We start from the raw sequence: 13,621 nt of genomic DNA on the forward strand, positions 1-13,621 counted from the left end.
ATTATTCAGGCATAAAACACATTACAATAACAAATAACATCTATAGATCAAAGCTTATGTAATCATGCTTGGGCAGGGCTCATACCTAACATTTTTCTTGCGTACAATGCTATGCATGGCATTAAATTCATTCTCATTGTGCTCCAGGGTTCCTCATATGTTGAGATTCTTGCAATGTCCCTAACTATCATATTGGTAAAATGCTGCTGTATGTTATGTTTATCGACCACTGACGTCAATTATACCATTGAGCGGTACTAGTGTATGCAGTTAGGTCCAAAAATAATTGGACAGTGACACAAGTTTTTGCATTTTAGCTTTTTACCAACACATATTCAAGATACAATATACTGTGTTATATATATTAATTATATTATATAATCAATATGGCTTTAAGGTACCAAGTCTCAGCTTTAATTTGAGTGTATTGACATCTTAATTGAAATAAGGCTTTAGGAATTACAGCACTTGAATTGTAACTGCCTCTTTTTAAAGGGACTAAAGGTAATTGGACATTTATCTCAAAAGCTCTTTAATGGCCTGAATGGACTATTCCCTCATTAATCCATCATCAATTAAGCAGGCAAAAGGTCTGGAGTTGATTCCAGGTGTGGCATTTGCATTTGGAAGCTGTTGCTGTGAACCCACAACATGCGGTCAAAGGAGCTCTTAATGGAAGAGAAACAGACCATCATTAGGCTGAAAAAGAAGAAATCCAGCAGAGAGATAGCAGAATTGTTAGGAGGCCTTGTCAGTGGTGAATAATAAAAATAATAATAATTTTTATTTCTATAGCGCCAACATATTCTGCAGCACTTTACATTACAGAGAGTACTTGTACAGAAAAAGACATTACAGAGTAACACATAATTCAACAGATACCAGGTGGATGATCGCAGATTTGCAGAATACTTTCCATGGTGAAGAAAAACCCCTTTACAACATCCATCGAAGTGAGAACACTCTCAAGGAAGTAGGTGTTTCATTATCTAAGTCTACCATATGAAAAGTCTTCATTAGAGCAAATACAGAGTGCAAACTATTAATCAGTCTTAAAATTAGAAAGGCCAGATTAGATTTAGCCCAAAAAAAAAAAATCGAAAGAAGCCACACCAGTTCTGAAAAAGCATTTTTTGGACAGATGAAACTAAGATCAAGCTGTACCAGAATGATGGGAAGAAGAAAGTATGAAGAAGGATTGCAACAGCTCATGATCCAAAGCACACCCCATCCTCTGTAAAACATGGCGGAGGCAGTGTGATGGCATGTGCATGGATGGCTTCCAATGGCACTGGGTCACTAGTGTTTATTGATGATGTGATTGAAGACGGAAGCAGCTGGATTAATTCTGAAGTGTACAGGGCTATACGCTCTGCTCAGAATCAACCAAATGCAGCAAGGTTGATTGGATGGCGCTTCACATTACAGAAGGACAATGACCCAAAACATACTGCGAAAGCAACCCAGGAGTTTTTTAAGGCAATGAAGTGGAATATTCTGCAATGGCCCCATCGAGCATGTATTTCACATGCTTAACACAAAATGTAAAGCGAACCTGTCAGCAGGATTTTGCTAAGTAAACTACAGCATCACTTAAACAAGAGAATTTCTTAATAAGGGGCTAAAAATATCTTTATTTATGAATCATAAAAATTATTCAATTAATATAAGAAAAACAGCAATATAAATGTGGGATACAGATGAAGACAAGTTGGGTGCACCTGTTAAATAAAGTATATGGCACACTATAAATACACTACAAAAGGGATCAAACAACATGTCCGAAATACAGACATACTGTCAATATATCATGAGTAGTACATACAGATCACATGTGAGATTTGAAATAAGTGAATAACAAATTATATAATGAAAAGTAACAACATGACCTGCATATGGAACACCAAACCATGAGGGGACTAAACATGTAATGACAAAAGGGAGTAAAGGTAATGTTACCTGTAGGTCCCTTGCAACTCTGACATTCTATGAACTTGGGTTTGTAAATATAAAAATAGGCTGAACTTGATCTTTTTTTTCAACTCACTAAATAAGAAATTATGTAACTGTAAGTTTATTTCTGTTTGGCATTGACTAGAGGGATGAAGACATGCAAAGCGTTATAAATTCAGGTGGGACCCTGGGGGCGTACGGCATACTGTATATGGGTCCTCATTGCATTCTACTAATCTGTAACAAAGCTGAAGCTGCCATAACTGTTATGCCCTTTTCTAGTAAATAAACTAGGCTATACTCATATGATAATGTAGGTAGACAATATGGTATGAAAATAATTTATAAAAGAAATGAATAGTATGCAGTCTGACAAGTTCAGGATGTCACTAACTGCTCTGAATGCATGATGAAATTTTTCAGTAAGACAATTTTTTTTTGGTGCAGCTGCCACGTTACATAGAAGTAAATGGAAAATCCCATGAGAATGGGAAATTACACTATGTGGCACAGGGTTGGGTTGTTTCCGTAGAATGCCACAGTATGTTATACCCCCATAACTATATCTATAGGGATATTGTTTTCAAATTTAACAATCTGTAGATGCGTTTTTCTATTGGAGCAGTGAGCTTCCAGGACCTGCGGTGACATCACTGATCACCTGATGGTCTCGCGACCATCAGGTGATCAGTGCCGTCATCGATCAGCTGATGGTCGCGTGACCATCAGGTGATCATTGCCGCAGCAATCAGCTGATGGTCACGTGAACATCAGCTGATTGCTGAAGGCGGTAATCAACTGATTGGTTTCATGACCGATCAGCTGATGCTGAGCGTGGGAAGATTCACAAGAATTTTCTCACGCTCTCTAGCTCACCAGGGCTCATCAGCTGATCTTCAGCTGATGAACCCCAGTGACCCCCTGCAGCACTGTATACTGACAGGGGGTGATGTTACACCCCTGTCAGTATACAGTGCTGTATTCTACAGCTGTGACATCAGTGATTGGTGATGTCACAGCTGTAGAAATGATCCGGATCGTCGCGGGACAGTCGTGATCATGGATTGCGTCATTGACAACGGACAGGTGAGGGATATGGTTGTTTTTTTACGTTTTCTTCAGGAGATCAAGGGCTTCGCGGAGGTGGGTAATAAAAAAAATTGTAGAACCGTGTCTGTTTCATTTAATTAAAATTCTTTATTCTAGCAATGTCTTTTATTGAAAATGCGCCGACCATTTTACTACGCGGTTAGTAATGGGGGCGTCTTATAGACACCTCCCATTACTAACCTGGGCTTCACGTCAGCCGCCAATAGAAGGCTAATGTGAACTCCAACCCCATTACCACCTGCCACCACTACAGGGCAGCGGGGAAGAGCGAGGCTAAGCGCCAGATTTGGCGCATCTTATGGATGCGCCATTTCTGGGACTGCTGAGGGGTGATATTAATAGCCGCGGAGGGGGCTAGTATTCATGGCTCCTTCCATGGCTATTAATAACAGCCCGCAGCTGTCTAGTTTAGCTTTTGCTGGCTAGATTTTATAGGGGGAACCCACGTCAATTTTTTTCTGGGGTCCCCCTGTAATCTAGCCAGTAAAGGCTAAACAAACAGCTGCGGGCTGATATTAATAGCCATGGAACATTGTTGGCTAATGGCCCCTTCCGCGGCTACTAATATCAGCCCCCAGTGGTCGGCTTTCCCTCTGCTGGTTATAAAAATGACGCGGGAGCCTACACCACTTTTTTTTTTAGGCTTTGTGCCCATAATTCAGACGTAGCACCGCTTTGGACGCAAATTTTTGCTGCGTCCAAAACGTTGCATTCTATTGAACGCAGGTAAATCCACATGTGTTCACTGAACCATGTGGATTTACCGCATTCAATACTTTCTAGTGGTCAAATTTCTGTTGTGGAGACTAGCGACTCCACAAGAGAATTTCACATGCTGCGGTCCTGAAAGACGCACTGCATGTCAGTGTCCGCGGGTGATTCGCAGCCTCAGATGCACACATAGCGGACATGGGATTTCTAAAGATCCCATCCACTATGCTGTAACATCTGGATGCTGCGGGTTTGAAGCTGTATAAACACGAAGCGTCAAACCTGCAGCGGCTCCTGACCGTGGCCACGTACTCAAACTCACCCGCAGCATGTCAACTTCTGTAGCGGACACGCTAGTCTAATCTGCAGATTTTGAACGATTGAAGTGTCATTATATGCGGTGGATTCACATTTACCGACAACATAAGTGCAGCATTATAACTCTGCGTTTTGGATGCAACATAAATACGTTGTGTCCAAATCGCTGCTAAGTGCTGACCGGGAAGGGTGGAGGTAGGGGCTAACGAACCAGCTGTGAGATGTTAATTATTGCCAGGGAAAATGTTTGCCTAGTGGCACATTCCCAGGCTAAAAAAAACAGCACACAGCAGTCGCATAAATTACATGAATAGAAATGCTACTGAAGATTGGGTGAATGGGACTAGCTGACACCCAGCTCTTTTGTTTGGTGATGTCAAGGTGTCAATCAGACCTTTTCATGACAAAACAAAGTAAAGAAACACACAGACACAGTTTAAACACTTTATTTGAAATACAACAGACCCATTCTTTAATCATTTAAATGAACCAATATACTCACCACAGTTCTTATGGTAATCCAAGGGCTTAAGCAATGTCCCACCAAATAACGTTATTTAGCTCAAAAAATCATTCATTGATGCTGAAAAACGATTAAAAAAAACGCTTAAAAAAACACATGTAAAAACGCGTCAAAAACGCATGTAAAAACCGCATGCATTTTTTCTGGCAAAGAGAGACAAAAAAGCTCAGGAAATTTCTGCTTCAAATCTGCATTGTGGGCACATACCCTTAACCAACCTGGCAATCAATTGTACATAGGGTTTTGGGAGGAAGTATGTGTCATAATCTCAGCATTCTCTGACAATATGAGATAACACTGAGATTACTTATTACAAAACCCGCTGATTATAAATAGGGTTTTGGGAGGATGTACATGTTAGTAATCTCAGCATTCTCTGACAATATGACATAACACTGAGATTACTTATTACACAACCCACTGACTACTTTGTTAACTTCAATGGACAGATGCTCATTAGACCTGTAAAAGATCTACATTTTGAGCGCTGTTATCTGTCCAGGTCTACTTTGTCTGAATAAAATCACATTTAAATATCAAAATATCAATCTAAGAGCAGACAAACACTTTTAGGGCCCACCATACGCTTCTGCACTGTGCAGGTAGCTGCTGATCAACTCCACAAACAGGCCAAACCAAATTTGGATCATAAAGAGGACCCTTTTTCAGTTTTTTTGTTCTTTTACTTAAACTGAGCCCTTCATACAATTGCCACTATTCTTCTGATTTCTCCAGTGCCCCTCCGTTCCAAAGTTATGCCCCCCGGGCAGTAATGGTGCAAATTTTTACTTTCAAAAACTAGGTGCATTGCACAGAATTTCTGTGTGGACTTTTGCTTTTCTACTCTGATATTGGCCAGTCAAAACAGAGAAGTTCTATGCCCACTTGGTTGAAGGAAAAATTTGCACCATTATTGCCAGGGGGGCATAATTTTGGAACGGAGGGAAATAGAATAAAAAGAAAAACTGTTCCGGAATCTGTGAGACAGTGGCAATGCAGTTTAATCAGGTACTCATTTTAAATTAAAAAATCCATTGCAAAGTCCTCTTTATTGTTTTGCCTGTGTGCCCTCACTGGTGACACAACCTGTTAAATAAGCACTCCCATCATATTATATAGCACTATGTACTTACAATTGCTCATTTTGCCTTTCTACCCAGATCATTCTTATTTTTTTGCATTAGATCTAAAACATCACATGATTAAAAACTGAGTATCTGAATCCTTCTAAGCTCTATGTAGAAACAGGAGGTCAATTTTCCCTGTATGAGTCATGAGTTACTGCAAAAATCCCTGGCAGGGGGAGGAGCGAGCAGCTGGGTCAGGAGTTGAAGAGAGGATGATAAATGCAGGGGCAAGAGACATGCTGTTTCTACATAGAGCAGAGAAAAGAGGAGAATTAGCTGGGAAGAAAGGCAAAATGAGCAATTGTAAGTATACAGTGCTATATAATATGATGACTGCTACATATTAAGAGAATAAAAACTTTGATGGGAGGAGTGCTTCTTTAGGCCTGTGCTATGGTTGCTGTGGCTCAAACAAAACATCAAAATTGTAATCTACGGGATTAGGAAATTTGTATCCTCTGGTAAAACAAAGGGCCCCCATAATAATAATAATAATCTTTATATAGCGCCAACATATTCACAATACGTAATAGGTGTCTGTCAGTCAAATGATCCAGACAATCATCTGTCTGGCAGCTATTTCTCTTGCCTCCTCCATGCACAGGAGCCCTTTGGTGTTTCCTATGAAAGAGTCACTGCCCTCCTATTCCGGTAGCAATTTATCTCACAGACAACAAAAAGATTGATAGTCCGAAATCAGACATGCCAGATACTCACCCAACATCATCTGTTAGAGGAAGAGCTGGGTGAGTTGAAGGCACTTATATACATTAGACTGTCAATGTTGGTAGGTTCTGCCTATTAAGTGTAATGAGTATGGGGCCTTATTCAATTACTAATGTCACAAACCCTCTATAAACCTACTTACCTGTCCTTTTTCTAATCTTTGACCTCCATATTTGCTCCTCCTAAATTGTCCATAGCAGTTTTTGTCGGACAGAAAATGCAGCCCAGCCAGTTCTGTCAGTCCATTAGAATGAGGAAGAAATGTGTCACCTCCTTTGTCAGATACACAAATGTCCTCAGAAGTCATTAGGAACCTGCTATGGTAGATCATGGCTGTAAACAAAATAGTCCAGATCCAGAATCAGCTAATGAGAGGGAGGTAAGTGTCCAGGGTAAATACCACCTTGTATGTGCAGGCACTTACTATATTGCTTAGCATCAGGGCGCAGTCAGACGGCCGTATAAATCGGACCGCAATGCTCGGACTGGCCACAGTTATAACGACCTGAGTGCGACAGCTGCATAGAAATATATGAGGCTGTCACGCTCGGGTGGGGAGAGCTGCCGGCCAGTCCGAACATTGCGGTCTGATTTATATGGTCGTCTGACTGCGCCCTTAGGCTATACCTGTAAGCAAATGGTAAAAGGGACATACTCATTTCATCTTCATATACTAAAAACCAGTAGAAAATGGTAATGTAGGATGTGGTCACTTATTCTAGTTGTAGTACAGTGCTGCATGTTTTCCAGGATCAGATCCAACAGGGAAGGTATCATACTCTCCCGTTGTATCTGTCTGTCACATGCTTAGTTGTATTTGTTTTGTACCTTGTTATGTAATGTATCCTTGTTTTTACATGTACCGTACCCTAGAATTCTGGACAATTTAAAGGGGGTTTTCCAGACTCAATAGAAATTCCTACTGTTACTCTATGTGCCCTGAAAATCCCTATTAAATAAATAAGAGTAATTTCCTCTGTTTTGGATCTGAATCTGATGTGTTTATGGATAATGAATGCACTGCATAACTTTTTTTATCTAGAAAAACCCATCTATAGTGTGTATTTCCTATATAGTTATTTAGCTTTAGCATATCTAGTTTGCATGATCATACAGGCGTCATATTTATAGGCTTGTAAATTATTATTTGTAAATGATATATATTTCCTACTACAGTAATTGGCTGGAAAAATAAAATATAATAGGTGTAGATTTACATATTTGAAGTGCTTGGGGCACCACACACAATGGTAATGTATAGGATGCTTGAAAAGAAAGTCTCGTAGGTATGTACAAACAGTATCTTGTTTCATGGCGCACGGAAATACATTTTCTAGTTCCCTCCCTGCCCTTTTCTGGTCCCTCTCTGACTTCATAATAAAGCAGATAGGATGTTTTCCCGACAGCTTCTTTCTCACCATGAGTACTTAGTGAGTTTTTAATATTGCAGATTTTCAGCAGCACATCTGCACTTATTAGGTAAATTAGATTATTTTAGTTTTTTCATATTGCATTTTTTGGTGTATTTTTTTAAGTGTTTTTATCTCGTTTTTGACACTGCGTTTTTTTTTGCCTCTTTTTTTGTATGTCATGTTCTAAATAAAGCTGCTTTGGTTTTGATAATTTCTGCTATTTGACATTAATAAAACTTCATGAGTGGATCACATGTGGTTTTAGTGTGGTTCCACGGCAGCAGAAACACACTATAAACGCATGTGCATTTTTTACTGGTGGATTTTCCGCATCCAATGCAATTCTATGGAGAAAATTTGCACATAAAACTCAGCGTACTTACAAGAGAGAATGACATTGTAGATTTCAAGCACGCACCACGGATCAGTTTATGCTGTGTTAAAAAAAAACACAGTGGGCATGAGATTTCTATCAATCCCATCCACTTTGCTAGAAATGTAAGACACTGGATTTTTTTGTGCACAGCATCAAAAACTCATCATAGGAACTTAACCTAAGGGTATGTGCACATGACGTCTTCTTCAGGCGTATTTTGCCTGAAGAAGGGCTAAGAAAAGTTTAAAATATTGTACATATGTACTGCAATGTCAAAACGGCTTGTCGTACATATCTTCTGACTTTTGTCATTCCTTCTAACCACTTTAGGCTTCGAAAGCCGTGAAGTGGCTAAAAGAAATGACCTGTCCATTCTACCGGCGGCTTCTACTTGGAAGGATTTTATATATAAAATGTAAAAAACAAGTTGGCGCAAGGTCACCTCAAAAGTCATCCAAAAGGACTGCAGAAAAAACATTACAGGAAAAACAGTCACCGTTCCAGAAGGGTCGTCTGTGTCAAAAACAATACAATGGAGTTTAAAAGATGCTGTCTGATCATAAATTTTCTTATAGGTGTCACTTTTGCAATTTTGTAAAAATCTTAACTTTGAGTCACAGTCACAGCAATCTGTGGTCAATGTGGTGCAATGTAGCTATGGTATACAATGTAGCAAAACTTGCCATGTAGCTCCAGCCTATGTCAGAGTTATAAGATGGATATATTAATAAACTTAATTAAAAAAACACCTACCTCTTAAGTCAGTAAATTAGTTAAAGGGATTGTCTGACCTAGCTAATACTTATGTTATGATAACATAATAAATGATACTATAGTCACCTGCTTTTGCCCCCCTCACTCTAGTGCAGCCTGCTAGGGAGGTTTGGGCCAGGATAGGAAATTATGACAACCCATTCTTCGGCCACCGGACCGCTGAGACCTTTCTTTGGCTCCAGCAATCAGGATGTCATTGGATGTGCTTCAGATTGATGATCTGTGACCAGGCTCGGACTGGCCCACAGGAGAACAGGAGAATCCTCCGGTGGGCCGCTGTGCAGGAGTGGACGTCCCTATTATATGCGCAGTACTTGGCACAATATACTTGATTCACTATGTACAGACAATGGCAGCATTTTATTGATTTAATAATCAACCCAGTTTATTGCTATAGAAATTTGTGAATGGGGATAAAGTCATATGTAGCAGAAAAGTGGGGCCTTGGAGTTGATGTCACTGGTGGGCCCTTGGCATCCTAGTCCGACACTGCCTGTGATCAATGTACGGAAGCCCCCTGGAGCAGCCTGCTCTGGCATAAGGGGAGTTAGAGCAGGGGAGTATAACCTCTATTTATTTTGCTATCACATGCCCTGCTGATTTGTTTTAGCTGTGTTTTCAGATACGTTGTCTTACAACACCTTTAAAGGGGTGTCCAGTACTTTATATTACCCCACCCAATGTATCCCCCCAGGGCCCCTAAGAATTTTTGCAATTACCTTACGTTGCAGATACTGCCTGTGAGTGGCGCTATCACTGGCCGCTCACAGGCATCATGTGACCCCCGGCCGCAGCCGGCTCTGACATCCACTGACGTCACGACAAGTGCTGGCAGCAGCTGAGGGTCTCTGTCTTCTGCGTTCCACGTGGATGCCAGGCTGTGGGCGGAGTTACCCCCCGTGTTACAACCAGCATCCACAGCACACTCTGCCTCTCCCCATTCATTGGGAAAGCGCGCTGTGGATGCTGGGTGTGACTTGGAGGGTAACCCTGCCCATAACCCAGCAGCCACTGCAGGGACCCCAGCGATGAGTCACGCCTCACTTGTCAGCGCGGGGTCACGTGAGGTCTGTGAGCGGCCACCGATAGTGCCGCTCACAGGCAGAAACAGCAACGTAAGGTAATTACAAAAATCCTTAGGGGCCCCGGGGGGATACATTAGGGGGGTAATACAACCCCTGGCAAAAATTATGGAATCACCGGGCTCGGAGGATGTTCATTCAGTTGTTTAATGTTGTTGAAAAAAAGCATGAAAAAAAGCAGATCACAGAGATGGCACAAAGTTAAAGTCATTTGAAATGGCAACTTTAGGGCTTTAAGAAACACTAAAAGAAATCAAGATTAAAAATGTGGTACTCAGTGAGGGTAATTTTTTTCAGACCAAGCAGAGGGAAAAAATTATGGGATCACTCAATTCTGAGGAAAAAATTATGGGATCATGAAAAACAAACACACAAAAGAACACTCCAATACATCACTAGTATTTTGTTGCACCACCTCTCGCTTTAATAACAGCTTCCAGTCTCTGAGGCATGGACTTAATGAGTGACAAACAGTACTCTTCATCAATCTGGCTCCAACTTTCTCTGATTGCTGTTGCCAGATCAGCTTTACAGGTTGGAGCCTTGTCATGTACCATTTTCTTCAACTTCCCCCAAAGATTTTCAATTGGATTGAGATCCGGACTATTTACAGGCCATGACATTGACCTTATGTGTCTTCTTTCAAGGAATGTTTTCACCGTTTTTTCTCTATGGCAGGATGCATTATCATCTTGAAAAATGATGTCGTCATCCCCAAACATCCTTTCAATTGATGGAATAACAAAACTCTCCAAAATATCAATGTAAACGTGGGCATTTATTGAAGATGTAATGACAGCCATCTCCCCAGTGCCTTTACCTGACATGCAGCCCCATATCATCAATGACTGTGGAAATTTGCATGTTCTCGTCATGCAGTCATCTTTATAAATCTCATTGGAACGGCACCAAACAAAAGTTCCATCATCATCACCTTGCCCAATGCAGATTCGCGATTTATCACTGAATATGACTTTCATCCAGTCATCCACAGTCCACGATTGCTTTTCCTTAGCCCATTGTAACCTTGTTTTTTTCTTTTTAGGTGTTAATGATGGCTTATGTTTAGCTTTTCTGTATGTAAATCCCATTTCCTTTAAGCGGTTTCTTACAGTTCGGTCACAGACATTGACTCCAATCTCCTCCCATTCGTTCCTCATTTGTTTTGTTGTGCATTTCCTGTTTTGGAGACATATTGCTTTAAGTTTCCGGTCTTGACGCTTTGATGTCTTCCTTGGTCTACCAGTATGTTTGCATTTAACAACCTTCCCATGTTGTTTGTAAAATTTTCCCATTTTAGACACAGCTGACTGTGAACAACCAACATCTTTTGCAACATTGCGTGATGATTTACCTTCTTTTAAGAGTTTGATAATCCTCTCCTTTGTTTCAATTGACATCTCTCATGTTGGAGCCATGATTCATGTCAGTCCACTTGGTGCAACAGCTCTCCAAGGTGTGATCACTCCTGTTTAGATGCAAACTAATGAGCAGTTCTAATTTGATGCAGGTGTTAGTTTTGGAAATGAAAATTTACAGGGTGATTCCATATTTTTTTCCTCAGAATTGAGTGATTCCATACTTTTTTCCCTCTGCTTGGTCTGAAAAAAATTACCCTCACTGAGTACCACATTTTTAATCTTGATTTCTTTTAGTGTTTCTTAAAGCCCTACAGTTGCCATTTGAAATGACTTTAGTTTTGTGCCATGTCTGTGATCTACTTTTTTTCAACAACATTAAACAACTGAATGAACATCCTCTGAGCCCGGTGATTCCATAATTTTTGCCAGGGGTTGTATAAAGTACTGGACAACTTCTTTACGGTATATTCATGGAGTGAGATGTATAGAGCACGAGTTAGGGTAGGTAGATGCTGCATTTGCATCCATTGTCAGGCACATATGCTCAGGAGATATGCTCCTGACAGTGACCACACTCAGGATAGATATCTAGGCAATTGTCCACCTTAGGGACCCATTATAAAAAATACCCTGTATACTGCATGGTATATGTTTTTGATCTGTTCCTCTATAGTAAAGTGCAGAACACACTTTTGGCTCCTGCCAGGTGATTGGGGGTCTATAGACTTTTTACAGTATGTCATGAAAGCTACCGATAAAAACTGTAAGCTAAGTACTCAGACACAGTGTGCACTTAGCCTTAGTCGGTGACAAAAATCTGGAGACTAGTTACTACTGATCTTTGAGCAGTGGCTACATGCAGCCGAGATGTATGTGCACTTGAAAGCGAGAGACCTGCTGGTACTGGTGATGGTTCCTGCAGAGGACTGACTAATGACACATTGCGGGCACTAATGTGTGCCTGACACTGATAGCTTAAAATGTGTGCGTGGAATAACTAGATACTGTGCTTAGGTTCTCTGAATACTAGACAGTAGAAGCAGAAAACAATGGGCCTTTATTTGTCTATTTTTTCTCCTGTTTTTTTTTTAATTTGCCCCTTTTTTGAAGTCTGTTTTATATATGTTCATCTGTGGGTTTCTTTTTGTTTGTCTCTCTGTAAGGAGTTTGGGGTTTCAAGCTGATTCATCAATTGTGACTTTAAGAAACAGCATTCTTTTTTGGGCAAATGTACTCAAGTCCCTTTCAGTAGTGATTTTTATGTATGTGTCTGATTTTTGTAACATCATAAAAAGTAGGTTAAAGAGAATCTGTACGCAGGATCAACCCTCATAAGCCGTCTATATGGGCATGTAGGTTATAGGAAGCTGAATAAAATGATTCCTTAATATCTGCGATCTGATGTCTTATTCCAGAGAAATCCACGTTTTTCTTATCTGTAAATGACCTGTTCCCTCTCCCAGGCTATGGGGAGGATGTTGTCTGGAATATAACGCTGCCTCCAGAAATTATTTTACATGAAGGGGGAGTTACCAGTGTGAGACAAGTAACTAACACAGAACAGGAGAAATGAACCTTGTCTTCTTGTAAACACATTTTGTGCTTCTCTCTGAGCTCTGCTGTATTGCAGCCCTGTCTGCCTGTGAGATGGAAGCTGAAGCTGAGAGGAACCTGTAGATCTGTCAGGTATAATCACATACAGCTCTGCAGTGAGATCAGGAGAGCAGAGAGCGGCCATTACACATCACACTGGTAACCATTATGTATCACACTGGTAACCATTACACATCACACTGGTAACACTGGTAACCATTATATATCACACTGGTAACACTGGTAACCATTACACATCACACTAGTAACATTGGTAACCATTACATATCACACTGGTAACCATTACATATCACACTGGTAACACTGGTAACCATTACATATCACACTGGTAACCATTACATATCACACTGGTAACACTGGTGACCATTACATATCACACTGGTAACCATTACATGTAACACTGGTGACTATTACATATTACACTGGTAACCATTACATATCACACTGGTAACACTGGTAACCATTACATATCACACTGGTAACACTCGTAACCATTACACATCACACTGGTAACCATTACATATAACACTGGTG

At 40.5% G+C, this 13,621-nt stretch overlaps 1 protein-coding gene across 1 annotated transcript in view; it reads left to right on the forward strand.

Annotated features, from left to right (window-relative positions):
- Positions 1-6,744: 6,744 nt before the first annotated feature.
- ARHGEF37 (Rho guanine nucleotide exchange factor 37) overlaps positions 6,745-13,621 on the forward strand; it is a 180,592-nt gene continuing 173,715 nt past the window's right edge. Inside the window, exon 1 of the mRNA XM_073651340.1 lies at positions 6,745-6,847. Coding sequence (XP_073507441.1) covers positions 6,798-6,847 — 50 coding nt within the window. The 5' untranslated portion in view covers positions 6,745-6,797. The remainder of the gene's footprint in view (positions 6,848-13,621) is intronic.

This window comes from Phyllobates terribilis, unplaced genomic scaffold (assembly GCF_046119375.1).
Source record: "Phyllobates terribilis strain yellow unplaced genomic scaffold, ASM4611937v1 Scaffold_11__3_contigs__length_659146591, whole genome shotgun sequence".
NCBI classification, from domain to species: Eukaryota; Metazoa; Chordata; class Amphibia; order Anura; family Dendrobatidae; genus Phyllobates; species Phyllobates terribilis.